The sequence below is a fragment of the Fusarium falciforme genome, chromosome 10, assembly GCF_026873545.1.
Source record: "Fusarium falciforme chromosome 10, complete sequence".
In the NCBI taxonomy this organism is placed as follows: Eukaryota; Fungi; Ascomycota; class Sordariomycetes; order Hypocreales; family Nectriaceae; genus Fusarium; species Fusarium falciforme.
The window spans coordinates 2217974-2235157 of record NC_070553.1 but is presented as its reverse complement, the minus strand read 5'-3'; the positions used below and the strand labels follow the sequence as shown (position 1 = coordinate 2235157).

General features: G+C 51.5%; 6 protein-coding genes across 6 annotated transcripts; 2 read left to right on the top strand and 4 right to left on the bottom strand.

The window, feature by feature from the left end:
- Positions 1 to 1046: 1046 nt before the first annotated feature.
- NCS54_01259100 (Hypothetical protein) lies at positions 1047 to 2090 on the bottom strand (the record flags this gene model as incomplete). The annotated part of the gene is made up of 4 exons (XM_053157819.1): positions 1047 to 1396; positions 1448 to 1513; positions 1563 to 1904; positions 1955 to 2090. 4 exons carry the CDS (start codon positions 2088 to 2090, stop codon positions 1047 to 1049), a joined length of 894 nt encoding a protein of 297 aa, XP_053013794.1.
- A 513-nt stretch (positions 2091 to 2603) lies between these two features.
- NCS54_01259000 (Hypothetical protein) lies at positions 2604 to 3622 on the bottom strand (the record flags this gene model as incomplete). Its single annotated transcript, XM_053157818.1, has 3 exons — positions 2604 to 3070; positions 3120 to 3215; positions 3271 to 3622. 3 exons carry the CDS (start codon positions 3620 to 3622, stop codon positions 2604 to 2606), a joined length of 915 nt encoding a protein of 304 aa, XP_053013793.1.
- A 3301-nt stretch (positions 3623 to 6923) lies between these two features.
- On the bottom strand, positions 6924 to 7926 carry NCS54_01258900 (Hypothetical protein; the record flags this gene model as incomplete). The annotated part of the gene is made up of 4 exons (XM_053157817.1): positions 7833 to 7926; positions 7421 to 7771; positions 7302 to 7373; positions 6924 to 7255 (listed from the first exon to the last, which is right to left on the bottom strand). The coding sequence occupies exons 1-4, from the start codon at positions 7894 to 7896 to the stop codon at positions 6924 to 6926; spliced, it is 819 nt and encodes a 272-aa protein (XP_053013792.1). The 5' UTR covers positions 7897 to 7926.
- Positions 7927 to 8893: 967 nt separating this feature from the next.
- NCS54_01258800 (Hypothetical protein) lies at positions 8894 to 9358 on the top strand (the record flags this gene model as incomplete). Its single annotated transcript, XM_053157816.1, has 1 exon — positions 8894 to 9358. The coding sequence occupies one exon, from the start codon at positions 8894 to 8896 to the stop codon at positions 9356 to 9358; it is 465 nt and encodes a 154-aa protein (XP_053013791.1).
- A 794-nt stretch (positions 9359 to 10152) lies between these two features.
- Positions 10153 to 11031, top strand: NCS54_01258700 (Hypothetical protein; the record flags this gene model as incomplete). The annotated part of the gene is made up of 1 exon (XM_053157815.1): positions 10153 to 11031. The coding sequence occupies one exon, from the start codon at positions 10153 to 10155 to the stop codon at positions 11029 to 11031; it is 879 nt and encodes a 292-aa protein (XP_053013790.1).
- A 2721-nt stretch (positions 11032 to 13752) lies between these two features.
- NCS54_01258600 (Hypothetical protein) lies at positions 13753 to 16107 on the bottom strand (the record flags this gene model as incomplete). Its single annotated transcript, XM_053157814.1, has 1 exon — positions 13753 to 16107. One exon carries the CDS (start codon positions 16105 to 16107, stop codon positions 13753 to 13755), a length of 2355 nt encoding a protein of 784 aa, XP_053013789.1.
- Positions 16108 to 17184: the final 1077 nt, after the last annotated feature.

Genomic DNA, 17184 nt, shown 5'->3' with positions numbered 1-17184 from the left:
ATTATTGCCACAGCTAATTCCCGCCGCCAACGAAACCATCACCAACCCCGCGCCAGACCTTTACTCTTGGCAATGGCACCATGGCTTCAACAGAGTCATCGTCGCCGCACGTGCCATTGTCTAGATCCTGATAATTATACATCCCATGTCCTGCCCCCTTTCCCTGGTCCTTGCAGGGCAGGGGAAACTACGCCCGAGTTGTCTGAACGAGAGCTCGGTCCTCCTAGCATAAACCGCCTGCCTGGAATCAGGGTCCCCTGACACCTTGGCGAACCTAGATTGTCGAAAAACACGGCTGCATCGACAATCTTGGCCCCTGTGCCGTTCATATTTGTCAGATCCTGACGGCGTATCCGAGCGGCGTATTGTCTCTTGTCGCGTGATCCTTTGAGATGCTTGTTGTGTTGTATTACAGAATACGAGCTACGCTCATGCTCAGATGGGCCAGTCATTGACAGAGAGTTCAGAGTATCATTCCAACGCCCTTCTTCTAGGCTGTCGACGTTGGACTATCAAACAACCAAGATAGAGCCAGCCACACTAAAACCATAGCAAGACCAGCTCCAGACCCCTTGCTGTGCCTTATCGAGCCGTTTCGTACGCTAACCTGGTAGCCCCTGAATAGCTTCAGATTGAGCGCAAAGTCCGGCGCTTCGCCCCCAAGGTCTCACCGGCTTAGCCTCAACTGGGAGGCGTTTTCCGGAGCTATTCCCGGGAATCGATAGACTGAACATGATGGTCTGGTCCTAGAACGAGCTTGGGGGATGGGGGTCGTTGATGCTATTTGTTGAAGATAGGCCAAGACGGACTCCTCATGCTGGGACACGAGTCAATGTCGAGTCGAGCTGTCATTTCTCGTAACAGTCAGCTGACCTATGGAAGAGTCTTCTTCCCAAGCTCGATCCTGGGCTTGGGCTTGTCAACGTCATTTCGCGGCCGGGCATATGGCTGGCGTCTTACCTCGACCATACCTTTTTGTAGACGCATCTCAAGTTCGACTCAAGAGATAGCCCCCAACCCTATCTATCCGAACTTTCATTCCCCAGCTAGTGTCTTAGACTGTTCACCTCGGTTGGCATCTCCTGAGCAGGCACTTCATTCGCCGGCATCTCAGCTTCAACAGCCGTGTCGGATGAAGAAGAGCCTGGAGCTATTGGCGCTGACCCTTCTAGCTCATACGTAGGACGAGGAACGCAGTCTGAGGGTAGCTGTGCTTTGTACTCGATTTCTGGCTTTTCTGAGCTGCCACCCTCGACGTAGGCGAGTTTCGACTCCTTGGGCTGCTTCTGTCGTCGCTTCCACCACCAGATGCCAAAGAAGGCAGCGCATGCGAGGAAGACAAAGGATGGGATGACTGATCCGACGACGATGGGTATGTTGGTATTTGAAGAGTTGTCTGGTTCTCGGTCATTTCGCCATTATTCATTGGAAAATATATTCGACATACCATTTGACTCAGAGCCCGGGTCTGCTGTCTGAGTGACCTTGAGGGTGCGTGTCACCGTGAAAAAGTCTTGCTCATGATTAGCTCTCATCCCAGAGGCCTTGCCCTGTCAACATACTGCTTAAAGATGCTGTCGCCGCTCCTGTCTTAGTACCCAAAACGACTGTGATAACCCCTCCAGTGTAATCGGTCAAGACCGTGGTAGCGCACCCAGCACACGAGGTTGTCTGTATGACATTCTTGTTGGGTGCTATGGTGGATGCACTCTCAGTATCTTTGCACTTGCCGAGAAACTGCTTGAACTCGTTTTGGATGTCGGCGTTTACGGTGTCTTTGGTTGAATCGCTGTTTTCCTTTACGCAGTCTATGCAGATGTTGTAGACCTGCATGAAGGAGCCGTTCTCGGCACATAGTCTATCAGTCTTGTCTCCATCCGAGAGACCAATCTTGTAGGCGTTGTCTAGAATGGGTTAGTTACTGGACAATCATTGTCAGGGAAGGGAGGCGTACTGCAGTCATCGTAGCATATTGCAGGAGTTGTGTCTCGTCGAAGGTGAAGATGTCCAGTAGGGTTACTCTGCACAGGGACTTGAGGCTGGAACATGGACTTCCATGTCTGTCCAGCATATTGGAGTAGAAAATCCATCTTTCAATCGTATAAGCGATGTATAGGCATGCCAAGCAACCAAGGTAAGGACATGAGAGGGAAATGCAAAGGGGCAAAAGATGACTAGTTTTCGGGTTGTCGGTAATCCTCTTCCTTTTACTTATTTTAAGCATCCTCTTCAAAGATTGTCGATGGCCAAGGCCAAGTTTTCCAACAAAAAAACACCGCCTTGATCATCTCCAACCAGCAACACAGCCTGTGCGATTTAATCAGTGGCGTCGACGATCTCGTACCGCCACTCCAACATTCAGCAAAAGACGTCTCTTTTGAAGGGATTCGCCCGAGTTCCTAGCGCTGATGTCGATCAGCCCTATGCTCGCGCTTGACGTTATGGTTGTCGATCATTGAGGCTTGAAGGTGAACCCCCCCTTTTTTTTTTTGGCAACGTTGTAAATTGCGAGAGTGCAACATGAGAAACCTTAGGCTTGGCGAATTATGTGTTGTAAATGACATTTCTGGGATATCAAGGCTGATATACTTGGGTTTCAGACTTTAAGAGCACGTGTAAAAGAATAACAAGCATGGCCAACCTGCCGCTCTCTCAACCTCAACTTTACTTGGAAGTTCCTGCTGCGTTGTTGTCTCCATTCCCTGGATTTCTTCCGTCTCAATCTGCCCCTCCTGAACTCTTCTCTCCCCCGGCTTCTTGTCTGTCGGCATCTCGTGAGCGGCAACCTCATTCGCGGCCATCTCAGCCCCGTCTGGAGAAATCGGATCTGGAATGAAGGGTGTTGAGCCCTCCAACTCATACGTGGGTCGAGATATGCAATCCGAGTGCAGCTGGGCCTTTTCCACCTTGGGTTCTTCGTCCGGTTCGATCTGGGCTTCTTGATCCTTTATCCTTTCTCTCTTCTTATACCATCGAAAGCCGAGGAATGTGAGGACGATGAGAAGTATGACCGAGGGGACGACAGGGCCAACGATGGTGGCAATGTCAGGACCAGGTGGACTGTCTGGCTCTGGAAGCAGGTTAGTACATGCTGAGAATGGATAATGTGGTAGACATACCGTTGTGATCTGTCTCTGAAGCGACAGTCGACGATGTTTGTCCAGTTTCGTGATACGTAACCGTCTGCTTGACTGTTACATACCTGAAGACCGACTCTTGTCAAACTGTTAACCCTGGCCCAAGCAACGCAAAGAAGTCCGTGTAGCTTACTATCAAGGAGCGACGATGTTGGCACCGCCTTCGTACCCAAAACGATCATGATGGTAGAGCCTCTGTAATCTTCCAAGGCCGTCGTGATGCATGCATCACAGTCTGTAGTAGCACTTGACTGAGGGTTCTGAGGGTTACTTGTATCCTCCCCTTCACAGTAGTTGATGAATTGGCCGAACTTGGGTTCGACATAACTCTGAATCTCGCCGTCTTCGCTGTTTTCTGATATGCATTTCACGCAGCTGTTGTATGCGAGCATAAAGGAGCTGCCCTTGGCACATAACTTGGGGGTTTTCCCGGTCGACAAGGCGACCTTGTAGGCGCCATCTACACAGACATGGCCGTCAATCATGTTAGTACGCCGACCAAAAGGCTTTTAGACTCACCACAGTCATCAAAGCACACCGACGTCGCGGTGTCTCGGAGGAAAGGGGCTGCAGTGTACACATCTTCTGTTTTTAAACAGTCGAACAGCCAACAGGCGATTGCAGACATACCCTGGCACTCGCATACTGCAAATCGCTCCCATTCGGTGTTGTACAACCCAATCGCTTTTTTAGCTGAATCCTACGCAGCCTGATTTGAGCCTCTCCTCAGGAATCTCGAGACGAAGCATGCTTCATCTAAGAGAAGGCCCAAAAGACATATACTGTCCAATTAACGAGGTGTTCAAGGGCACCAAACTTCAAAATGAGGGTTAAATCATCACTTGTCATTCGCGACTTTCTTATTGTACTTGTTGTGGTTGTATCACAACGGCATTCAGCCTTGTGGCAGGGGCGCAGAGCTTGCATATGCACCGCGGGGAGCCTCGAGTGGGCACATGTAGCTCGTGTCTGTCCCGGCCTTTTGTCAAGCTTGGATCGAGGGTGGAATGACTTGATAAGCTTGAGTGTAATACGCTGTCAACTTCTGGCACAGGTCAGTTCGGTGAGGTCCATGCCCAGTAGAGCCAATATTTTTTTTTGGTTTTGGGTGGCATCGCCCCTTTGACTTGGGGGTTGGCTCGGCCACAGACGACAAATGTCTCGGACTACCCAATAAACAGGTATATAGCTCATTGCTACTAGATATGCTTTGCTCAAGGTTGGAGACCTGCCACGGGCTGGGCACCTGTAATCGGTTGAGAAGTGGTGCTTGACACTCCAAATCAATCTTTGCCAACTGAGAACTATGGTGATCGAGCTATTACAATCTCCAACTGATACCTTCTCTCATACCCAAAATGTACCTTGAATTCTCGATTGGATCGAGAGAACCTCCAACCCATGAAACCCCCATCACCTCAAGTTCACCGTTGGATCGTTGGCCATGAACCCATACGACAACATAAAACTATGCGTACCCAGACCACATGTGGCATCATTTGTCCAACATGAATCAATGCAAGCCTAGGTCATCCCGCCCATTGGACAAAAAGTTGCGTCGCGGTTTGATACTAAAGCACCACTCCAGTGTGTCGAATTGCCTGACTTCCAGTCTCCCCTCGTTTCGGCGTATTAATGACTTTTGCGTCTCCTATGTGGCCCCCTCAAAGAAGAGTTGCTTCTCTGCGCGGCGAATATATATGTTGCCCCTTGAATCAAGTGAAATCGGTTCAGTGAGCCAGTCTAGACGGACCCATCCCACAGAATCGCGATGGCCGTCGGCAAACTCGACAAGCAGACCAGTGAGGGTTTGGTACCAACGGCTATTGACAACCCCATCGATACAGGGGTAAACTTTGGATGCATCTTTCATGGAGCATGATGTATACCAATACTTCCATTTGTCGATGTTCCTGAGTGACGAGCAAGCGGGACACTGGTTGAGTTGGCAGAGCGTCTTGAGGAGCAGGAAAGGGGTGATTGCTGTCTTCTTCGAAAGCGATGAACTGGAGCTTGGATATCTTCATCGTATGCTCTAGTTCACTAATAAAGACACGGCATGGCTTGGGAGGCACTGTAACAAGACGTTGGATCTTGAAAGCCCCAGCTTCAGATGTCCCAAAAGCAAGAGTTCGCCCTTTGTCAGTATAAAACTATGAAGGATGGCTGTTAGTCATGCGCAACGACAGGGAGAGCTTTGTGGTCGTACCAATATGCCAGTCGCCCCGGGGAAGAAGGGTCTCTTGTTAGGTCTATGGTATTTCCTGTTAATTATATAGATCTCGGAGATTTGTTCGCCCTGGTGCAAAGGTATGAAGGCCAAAGACAACTCGGCGGGGTCAGTGATGTCCTCCAAGCCCGGCACCCTAGGCAGACTCGGCTGGTTCAACCCCTGATCCCGTTTATGGGAAAAGACGGTTAAAAGATTCCCCCGATGATCGAGTGCCACAGAGTAGCCGACGACATCGGGCGAGTTGCACTCGAAGAAGCGCATTCGAACATTAAGAGGCTGTTGTACACGCGGTTCCTGCATTGTGCCAAGGTCGATGATTGTGGGAGGATTTTCCATTGGAATCTTCCAGTAAATTATGTGTAGACAGCCGCCGGCCGTTGTTGGAATATCAGGCTTGAGATACCACCAAGCACCTGGTATGGCAGGATAGTTGCGACACCAAGCTTCTCGCTGATGGGGGTAGACTGGGAACATCTGCAGAATCCCAGATGAATCAGCCGCGACAAAGCAATCTTTTGCCCCATCAAGTACCGGCAACCGGCATATAATCTGAGACTTGTCTGAAGCATTCCTCGAAGAGTCTAGCAGGGCGCTGATGCCTCTGGGCGATGACTGTATCTTCTGGATGTAGTGTCGACCATCAACCTTGATGAAAGAGACGTACGTAGGACGACTTAGGTCATAAGAAAATCGGTATGGACCTAGAGGGGACATCTTTTCTCGCCCCAGTGCTACAGTGATTGAAGTCTCCCGGACAAGGTAACTGGCAATCATCCGCCAGACCTCACAGGGGAGCTGTCGTGGCCAGCTTTCATGGTAGAGCAGCTTACTGGATAGAAGTTCCACAAAATAACGGGCCGTGCATCTCCGGTGTCTGGCTGAAGGCGTAAATCCGCGTAGTGTTTCATCAATATTCCTCGGGTACAGATCCAAGGAAGGGCTGCGTCGGTAACATTGAAGATGCAAACACCTTCCACCCCGCTCGTTCCTCCAGCAAAAGGCTTCGGGAGCACACGTGTGAGGTTTGTTCGCTCTCTTGATACTGTATTGGCTTCTAACTTTATAAAAGACAAACTCCTCAAAAAAGCAGTCTTTAAAGAGATCTAGAGATACCCAGATGCCCCAGTCAGCCGAAGCATCGGGCGAACATGGCAAGCACTTGCACGCGACGATCTTCTCGCCTTCAACAAGGTCGAACTTGCACAATATGCATTGTGGAATACACCAAGAGAGTGTGAAATCAATCGGCTTATCGGGTTCATCATGAGCCATGGCAAGACGGAATGTAGACACGACAGAGGTAGGCTTGGTCTGGAGGATCTCACGAAACGAGGATGATGGAGGAAAGAAATGGGAATTAAAAAGAAGCCGGAGATGAAGTTTTAACCTCCAACACCAGCGCAGAACAGGCAAAAAGACGCCCAGCATCCATTCTCATGTTCAATTGGCTACCTTGCCAACCCAGGTGGCTCCGGCACGGTTGGATGCAGCCGTCATCAGACATCGTCACGCCTGACAAACAGAATCCTGCGGTTGACATGCATCCAGTCTCTCTACCCCATTCTTCGTCTACCTTCAGCCGATAGCTCGTAAGCGGGTGCCTCATTGGCTGGCATCTCGCCATAAGAATACGAATGAGCATGGCCTTGGTCGGCAGGCAATGTTGTAACTACTTGTCCGGGGCTGGGTCGAGGAATACACTCCGAATGTAGCTGAGGCTTGTCAAACTGGTCCGACTCCTGGTTATCTTGAGGGTTTGAAGGAGGTTTGGGTGTCCTCTTGCGCCGTCTGTACCACCAGAAGCCAACGCCTGCGAGGATCAACACGGCCACGACTGAGCCGACAATGGGTCCGGCAATCCAGGCTTGACTTCGGCCTGAGCTGTCTGGACAAGGGTCAGATAGTGTACGGAAGAAGCATTGTCAACGTACCCTTTGCCTCTGAAGCGCTACTCGACGTTGGTGGATCTAGCTGATCCGACTCGCCCGTTGCTGAAGGGCCATCTACTCCAATTAGTCAAAAACAAGGAGAGAGAGAGGCCAATACTGACTATTGGAAGTGGCAGCTGGCGCATTTCTCGAAGTCGAATCATCTGCGTCATTAGCACTCGCCGCCTCTGTAGCAGAGGTTTGCTCATCCTCTGCGGCAGTCGCCAAAGTGGTAGAGGCAGTAGCCAAAGTGGCAGAAGCTGTAGCCATAGTCGCCCAGTTTGTCAACGATGTAAAGCTGGCGCAATAGTCGATGAACCGCCCCAGCTTTGGTTCGACATATTCTCTGACATTGTCCGAGTCGGTCTCATCCTCGATACAATTTGCGCAGGTCTGGTACAAATCGTAAAAACCGTCGTCTTCGCACAACTCTTCAGTCCGTCCAGCCAGGCGTGCATACTGATACGCACTTTCTGTGTATCATTCGAATTAGTAATTCCCAAACAAACAGATTAGTGAGGGCCTTCGGCCTACCGCAGTAATAACATTGCGCTGGAGTACTCTGCCGACGGACCAGCGTCAATATGTCGCCAGCCATAACTTCTCGAGACGTCACTACCCGCAGCCAAACAGTTTGAAAAAGAAAGGCAATGCAAACAAAAAGCGCTGGAACCCGGAGGTCTCGGACGTTTTTGACCATCGCTCTGGAGTGCCAGGGATGCAAACATGCCAAGGCTGCAAGCCGTTCAGCTGAGAGTTGAGCGCGATCCTGATTTGCTGCATGCCTCGGCAAAGTGAAGGGGTGATGAAACGGAAACTATTAACCGATGCTGCGCATTTAGAGCTTAATCTAACTGTTGTTTCTTTGGGGGGGGAGTTGGATGAGGCTGTTGCAAGTTTGTCAAGAAATGGCTGTCAGACAGGTTATGCAGTAATTAGATCAAACCCACAAGTTTAGGCTGTAGGATTCTTAGCATAGATATCATGTCACTTTATAGAGTGAATCAATCTTGGAACTACCGAAACCTTTGGCGTTGACCCTGGTTGAGAGCTGGGATCTTCAGGCGAAGATGCAAGCCATGTCACGCGCGAATTTCTTGAAAGATTGCCAATGACCCAATTGGTCTTCCTTATCACCTCTCCGTTCTCTCTGTCTATGTGTGGCTTGCTGGTGTCTTTCCTTTCAAAGAACATGGCTCATTTGCACTGCAAGTCCTGATGTTTGCTCGATCAAGACCAGCCCTCCAAGCACAACTTCACAGAGGGACGTTGCCTATTGCCCGGTGAAGTAAGAAACACCATGAAATATCAAGGCATCAGTCACCGTCCCAGTATATTTAGTGACTGCTGTTTGACGTGCCTAGCGAGGTCTTCACCTCCTGCCTACCTCTTCCTCACCATTCACTCTCAGCCCGGAGGGTTCTACTCTTTGTACTCAAAAGATCAGCAAGAAGACAACATGGCAGCAATAAACTCTCCGAAACACCTACCTCCCAGCGGGGATCATGACATTGGTCCACGGGAATCCACCCTGGCTACCTTGATCACATCACCACAACTTGGAGATACATCCATCGCCGACATCCATCTACAACATGTCTCGCAGAAACAACCGCCGGGCACGATCTGCAAAGCCCACAAACCGTACCACTGAGAGCCAGTTGGTAATCCCAAAGTCCGCCAAACAAATCAAGAAGCAGAAACGTCGCGATCGCCGCGAAGCAAAGCGGAACCAGGCGCGAAACCGTATGCGAGAGCCAACTGTTGACAGCGACGGTGACATAGACGCCATTTCCGAGTCTGACGCAGAGCCTGAGCAAGATATTTCGCACCGAAACACCAGCCAGGAGAAGATGGATCTCGACCGACCTGGACCATTTGATCTCCAGAGACTCCGCATGGCTGTCACGTCCATTATCAAAGAGTGCGTTGAGGAGTTTGGCATGGGGAGCAAGATGAACGACTACATGGACTGGCAGCCAGAACCGCCTAGACCTGTGTATCTGGTGCTGTGGAGCGAGATGCCATGTTATCCGGATGGGAAAGTCCGCAGACATTGAAAGGGACTGCAGGTCTTGCAAGACCTGAAACGTGAGCTGACCATGAGAGTTAGTTGGTGTGTTGTTGAATATGAGATATGATCTGAGATTGATATTTGATGTATTTGGATCTTTAGGGAGGAAAAAATGGTGGGTGATTGGGATCTTTGTGGTTGACGAGAGTTGGAGTTTTGTGTTGTTGGACATGAGAGCTATACCGGTGCTAGCTCCCGGAGTACGATATCGCCCCTAGTTTGTTACCTGATGATTGGGCATTTGGATTAGTACCTAGTATACGAAGAGAACTAATTTATTCAACGAGCTCATAAACTAAGTGCTGCGTTCGCCGCTTGAATCAGCTACTTATGGGTGAGTTCAAACATACCCTGAACCCGTGTAGTGGGAAGAACGTATCAACGATGGTACGAAAAGAAATACACTTGAATGACCTTAGAATAAAGATTTGTACTTCTCCCCAATTTAGAATATATTATTTGGTAAATATGCAAAGGTGAGAGGCTGGCTCAGCGAGGAGGCATACAATGGAACAGAGAAGGTAGTTGCCATCTGCCACCCCTTCCCTCAACAGCATCAACCATCGCAAGAACCACGTGCAAGTGCACCTAGGTAAACATGATCCTCAGACCTCCTGCTCGGCCAGTCAATCTAACATCCTACAATTCTCCTATAACTCATCACCACCAAAACCAGCCCTATACCGACTCTCCTCATCAGCTGTCGCCAGCAATGGATACTCCCATTTAGCAGTATCACTTTTTCTTCTCCCCTCTCCCGAATTTGGCTACATTACAATCATGACGAGTAGATTCTCTTATGGTGTCTCTGGAACGTGCGGCTACTCTGGAAGCTACGGCTACAGTTACGGAGCCCTCACCTCACAGCAGGCCACCCACTCCCGCGAGGCATCAAGGCACTCGGCCTTGTCTCATCCCTCTTACCCGCCTTCGGTACGCTCAAGGAAGAGAACTTCGACCGACGAGCAGCATCCTCGGGTCGAGCCGTCTTCGCATGCCCACGCCCGCGAGTCTTCTGCTGTTGGGAGGAAGTCCTCGGTCGAGGACGAAGGTACACACGGTCATCGCAGAAGACACAACGAAGTCAGACACTCCGAGGAGGCTCGCAGGCGATCTATTGATCATCAGAAACACTGCCATCACCCACATCAAGCACACCTTTGCGTCCCTGATACTCATCATCTGCATCATGCGCATCACACTCCTCATTGTCACCATTTGCACCAGCGGTACGATCCACAGACAAGGCAGTTCCAGTACTCCAGCAGCGTTCCCAAAGATATCAAGTTTCCCGAGCTAGTCCAAAGCAAGGTGGTGGCGGTCAAATCAAAGAACAACGACATGTCCTGGCATCGGATCAGCCAGAGTATGGGGTTGGCCAAGGCGAGGGAGCACGACCGACTTGAAGAGAAGATCCCTAGCCCTACTGTGATCAAGGTGAAGAAGAAGAAGAAATGGAAGTGGTGGTGGGGTAAGAAGAAGGAGAAGGATCCTGTCGAGCCAGAGCATCATGATGTCTACAACGCGCCAAAGACCAAGGAACCCGAGATAATGGTTCGACCGGAATCAAGACCCGGCATGCTAGAGTGGCTCGGCGGCGAGTCTCTACCCGCTCAATCACCACAGGCTTTGAAGGAACTATTCGAGCGGGAATACTGAGTAGATGGACTTGGTACTAGATCAGCATCGGCTGGGTCATCGGTTGTTACGGGCAGGGACAATGAATGTTGTTGAGGGATGACCACTCTTTCTTGTTTACCCAGAGCAATATCCGTTTCACTACAGAGTAGGTCAAGTATTTTACTCCTATTAACCTGAATATGCCCTCCTTTCTCGTTGCCTACACTCCTCTCTCTGAGACGGGAACGGCGAGTGAGCAGTGTGAAACCATTGGCACGGTATAAAAGGCACCGTCTACCTTATCATCAAGGAACTGGTTGACTAAGAACTAGTCTCATTATTATGAATTGAATCATCCCCTATCTATGCTCGTCGGGTATCAAAGGTACAACCTGAGATGCTGAACCACCATGATGGGTTCAGTCGGCTCAACCCTTTCACACAAGATGATGACCACCCTCGATAAGTGAGATAAAAAGCAAAACAAACATGGTGTAGAACCCAAGTCTCAGCCCTCTGGTTGATGGTGACATCACAGGCTTGCACAAATGGCTTTTTCCCCTCCCCTCCTTTCAAACGGCTGAACGCCAATGCGGATAACCTCACATTCAACGTTGGGTGGCGTAAACTTACGGTGAACAGTCAACAAGACTTTGGTTTCTCGAGAGAACAAGCGAAAAAAGAGCAGAGCCTCAATAATTTCCTTTTTCGATTTGATCGACGATGGGAAAATGTAGAATGTGCACATGCAGCCCGGGTCGGCTTCCCCGTGGCCCCGGGTCTCACAGCATCTTAGGTTGTCAAATGTGAAGCTGGCGTTGGTGCTTTTGTGATTTCCCACAAAGATGCATGGTCGTTGCCTATGGGCGCATGACGTCCCGCGTCGTGAAGATCCCCCACGGTGTGTGTGGTTTCTCTGACATGTGGCTCCCGCGGAAACTTTGATGGGATGGGATGATAAATCTGGGGTATTGAGTGATGGCTTGAAACACCTTGTTTCTGTAGCACGCCGTATCCGGAGCTGTCTAGATAGCTGCTATAGCTAGGGATATCCATGTATTGTCATGACCCCATGGCTCGAGTATCATGTCTTCTTGCCTACGCATAAACATACATCTTTACTGTCGTCATCTGCCGTGTCACTCTCTACACTTTTCAACACCATCTTTAGAATGACTCACCCCCTTCCCGAAAACACAAAAATGCAACAAATCCTCCCACAGCCTTGCTTACTTACATCCCCGTCCCCCCCTCCATACCGCACTAGGCAATTGTATTTCCGGCTCAAAGTGCATTCAGCCCAAAATGATATGCAGGTGTCTCCTGAACATTATTTTGGAATTTGCAAGAAATGGCTGTGGCATGATGATGTCGCCTTCTTACGCGATGAGAAAATCACAAAAACAGAAGAGAGAGAAGACTATGGATCCATACGGGCGGCAACGCAACACACACCCCCCGGCAAAAGAGAAGCCGCGAAAACACACAATAACAACAAGAGCTCCAGTTAAAACGAAACAAAATCACAGTCACATGCCCGGCTGCAGAGGACCTAACCTTTCCCGCAGGACCCACGGCTGCTGCACACTCCCCCCTACCCTTCTGGCGAACCGAGGACCCTCCAAGATGGTCTCTCGAGTACCGGTACTTCCCAAGGATCTCACACACACTCACTCTCCGACCCCCCGCTGGTGGATCCCCGCGTGAAAGGCTCGTCCCGAAGCCCCCCCTCCCCTCCAAGAAAGGACGAGACGACACCCTCCACAACGGGCACGTTTTTTTCTCAAGGTCCCCCCCCCCCGCCGCTCGACGGGAGCTAACGCTCGCTCTTTTAGCGGTTCAAGTGGAGAAATAGTTCGAGACGAAGCGCATGGCAATCACAGCCCGAGGGGAGATCGATCCCGGGGAGGGGGGAACGGGACTCGACGGACAAGGTCGGCCAACTTCCATTCTGGACATCCGTCCATCCATGGCATGGCATGCTCTTTAGACGGATCCTGCTCACGGCGCCACTCTGACCGTCCCGTCATATGTGACAGCTGCTTCTGATTCAACAACGTGATGGGTACTATAAAGACCGCCTGCCTGCAGCTAAGCAATGGGGACACGTCGGGTATGGCTGGCTATAAAGAACCCCCCCTAGTATTGATCTGATCAGTTCAGTTCAGTGGATGAACGTATCCGCAGCCCATCCATCGTCCAGCCCGGCCCAGCCCAAACCAGTCCACTTCAGTCTCCAGTCGAGCAGGTGTTCCCAGCGCCAAAATCCATATCATTTATTTTCCCCGTCACATCCTATATGGAACAAAACAGACAGCACACGAATCCAATCCTCTGAGCCCCCGTTCAGAGGGGCGGAAACAAATTGAGCCTTTGGGGTATCAGGTTTTGCACCGACGACGCCTTGCCTTTCGCACACACAAAAATATCGACCAAAAAAAAAAAAATACAAAAAAGATCCATCCCTAAATCCCATAAAAAAACGCTTCAAGAAAGAAAAGTCGTTGGCACCCTAGGCTCGACCCAGGTCCTGTTGCGACCAGTCTGGTTCTGGTTCCGGTCTGGTTCCGCATAACGTATCCATGGCTCTCCTCCTCTGCCATCCATCCCAAACTAACCATGGCCACAACCCCCATCTTTTAACAGACAAGCAGATCAATAAAAACAAGATAAAAGAAGCGAAAACAAACAGCAAAAACACACAAACACACAAACTACCCGGTGCCAGTAGCAGAATGTGGCGACATCGTCGTCCCAACATCAGTGTGGGTGCCACCCTTCTGATGGTGAGCCGACTCCACTGCCCACGTCCGATGTCCTCCTCGACTGCTGGCTTGTCCTGAATTTTGACTGATAATCTGAGCTCTCACTCGTTGCTCGATTCGAGTCTCGCCGCTCGCCAACCCACCAATAGTGCAACACGTCGCGTTGCCACCGCAGAAGGTCGCGAATCTTGAGTCCTTGGCTGGTGGTAAACGTCACGTAGAGCAGCAGCGCCTTCAGAGGTGACAGCCTGAGCTGATGCAGAAGCCACCGATTGACAAAGTCCGTCTTGCCACCTTCGTTGTGCGCAATGATGAGCCGGTCGATGGAATACTCCTTTGACGCGAGCTGCATCCGTCCTCGCTTGCTTGGGTCGCTGTCTGGCAGCTTGGCTGCAGCCATCAGCGCTCCACCAGCCGTTGTCGGCACTTCCTGTAAGAGATGCTCCGGCTGGCTTAGTAGCACCGAGAATCTGGCATGGGCGAGGCTGTGGGTAGACTCGTCCTCAGAATCAAGGTCGATGTCCTCGTACCCTTGTTGAGGGTACAAAAGATAAGCCACTTGTGACGACAGGTGCTTCTGCATTACCCCTTTCTCCTCGCACAGCTGCCGGAGCTGCGTTACCTTATCCTGTAGCTTGGACACGCTATCAGTCATTCGCTCTTGGTCCGCTGGGAAGTCGGCCAAGAATTCCTTCTCGGCTATCGTCAACTCCATGTTTGCCGTAGTTTTCATCTTCAGCTCCTTCTCGTGCTCTCCCTTCAGGAATAATAGTTCATCGAGGTCCTCCTTGGCATTTTGAAGATCGCCCACAGCCGACATGAGCTCTTGGAACAGTGGGTGAGGGTCATCCGTAGGACCATTGGGAGAAATGCCCCTGAGCAACTCTGGCGTGTCCTGCTTTGGTTCAGGTTCGTTAGGTGGCCGTATGGATATGGTATTGCCCACCGCGAGCAAGCTGAAGAAGTTGGTTTCCAATTTGTTGAGTTCTTCCTCTTCTTCGTCCAGAGTCATTTCTTGGTCCTCGTAATCACGCTCCAAGGCCTGATATTCGGTCCTCAAGCGCTGCATCTCTGCCAGCCGACGATCAACACGATCAACACTGCCACGCAACGTCGGAAGTGAACCATTCGGATCGACAAGCACAGGCCGTATGACAGCCATGAAGGCATTATCAGCCTGGTCTCTGGCACCCCGCAACTCTTTGAGCCTTTTTCTTTTTCTCGACATCTGAGACTTGATATCATTTAATTTGGCCCTTTGATCTTTGAGCTTGGTCCAGAGTAGCTCCACTGCATCCTCTGGGGGTGCAGATGCCTTGGAGACATTGCTTTTGCTGGCATCATTCACCTCTGGTACAGGGTCAACTCGCGTGTCAGTACCGGACCAACGCCGCGGAGTACGGCTCCTTTCGTATTGAGAGATCCATGTCGTGATCCGGTTCGTCATGGACGCCTTGCGGCGGATCACTCCTGGGGCTCCTGGGGTAACAAGAGGCGCTGAGGGAGGCAGAGGTGGGAATTGTCGGGTGCCAGAGGGTTCAATATGCTCTAGCTCTGACCCGGCATCGAGGGAAGACCCGGACCATGATTCCGAGCCTAAATCAGATGCAGAGTCCGAGTCAGAATGAGCATTCCGATCAACAGGGTTGGGGCTCCGACCCCTCGACGGACTACCGTCAGCCAGCTCGATGGATCTTTCGTGGGGTGTCGAAGTGTGTGTCAGGGATTTCGTTGCCGAAGCCCCGGAGTCTCCCGGCGTCGAGGCGGCCGGTGACCGAGGAGGCGGTGGCGGCGGAGCGGGGCTCGGAAGCGTAGCTTGCTGGGGCCGAAACGGATCGAAGAGTTGTCGAAAAGACGGCAGCGACGTGGACAGGAATGTCGGACGAAGGGACTCGTGGCTCTTTGATACTGGCGGAAGGGAATGTTGACGAACAGGACGAGATATTAGTTTCTGCGAAGACGATCGGGACAAGGAAGTTGGTGGGCGATGTGGTGTTGGTGAAACGGAGGCCGTGGGCGCTGGAGTGGAACGCGACACGACAGCGTCTTCCGGCTTGGTGATTGGGAAGCTAGCGGGCTGGAAGCTGGAGAGTGAAGCAACACTGTCGAGTGGCATGGAGTATCCAGATACGGATGTGCTTCTGGAGGATGGCAACGATGGCAACGATGGCAACGGAGCATCTTGGACCGAATCATGAGCCTCGCCCTCGACCCGGACCCGGGTTCGAGGATACGCATCAGTCCCAGGCGAAGGCACAGGGCGGGGCGAGGATTGAGCGTAATGGGGATGAGGACCTTGGAAGGGTTTCGTGAAGCTCTGGTGGATATCGCGTACCAAGGCAGCATCCATGGACGATGATCAAGATGGCTATGGCAAGGGAGAAGACCTCATGGGGGCGGCTCGTCCATACCTATCCCAAGGTGGCATCGATAGATGATGGCTGATGACGAGAGTGTGGTGGATGGATGGAGCTTTAGCTTGAGCTGGAGCTGGAACTGGGAGCCGAGGAGGCAAGAGGCGGGCGATCAAAAGTCGAGGCAATGAATGACAATGCGGCTCTGCAGCTTTGCGGGGATGAAAAGAGAGAGAAGGAAGGGAGCAGACTCAACTTTCCGAGTTTGGGAGCTGGAGATTTGACAGCTGGAGCTCCGACGCGAGATCTTCCAATTTCCAGGCAGGCTCCCCCTTCTCTCTTCACTAATCGAATCGCTGGAGAGGACGGGAGAGACGAGATAACGGTGACACTAAGGGAGGGCCCGTGTCTGGGGGGGACGGGCCACTAAGGTAGTAGATCCTAGCGAAGTGCTAGCCCTGTTTTCGGGGAAGCTTGCCCCGGTTCCTGGATGGCCTGCTCTGATTCACCGAGGAGCAACACAATCAACAGCTTAGGCCCCAAATTTATTCATGGACAATCTCCTGCCTATCAAGTGGAAACATGGCGTCTCATGTGAGAGGGCCAAGCCATGACACCTCCGAGATACTGTGTGAGGTGGACGCAAGCCTGCCGGGCTGCATAAATAGCCCGTCAAGCCCACTGGAGGTCATCCCTGGCCTGCTCTGGCCAAGGAGCGGCACGGGCATGCACCCAAGCAGTTTGATGGCCAACGGTCCCCCGTCGATGCCGCCGAAAACGGGGCTGCGGGACCCCCTCCTCCGGGGCACCACTCCTCCTCCTCCTCGGAGCTGGAACCATGAATAGGTAGGTCCACTTCACCGACTCGGCCGCTTCGTGCTTCGACTCGTCCACCGTCATCTCGAGATGACTCTTGAGGCTCTGTGGCTGCGATTTGAGGCCCACGAGGCCTGCAGCTGCCGTGTACTGTGTAGCGTTATCACTGGAAGGAAGCTGGACAAGCTGGAGCAGCCACCGTACGAGCTTCTGACTGGTGCCTCTCCCGCACTGTGCTATTTTTGACCACTCATCTT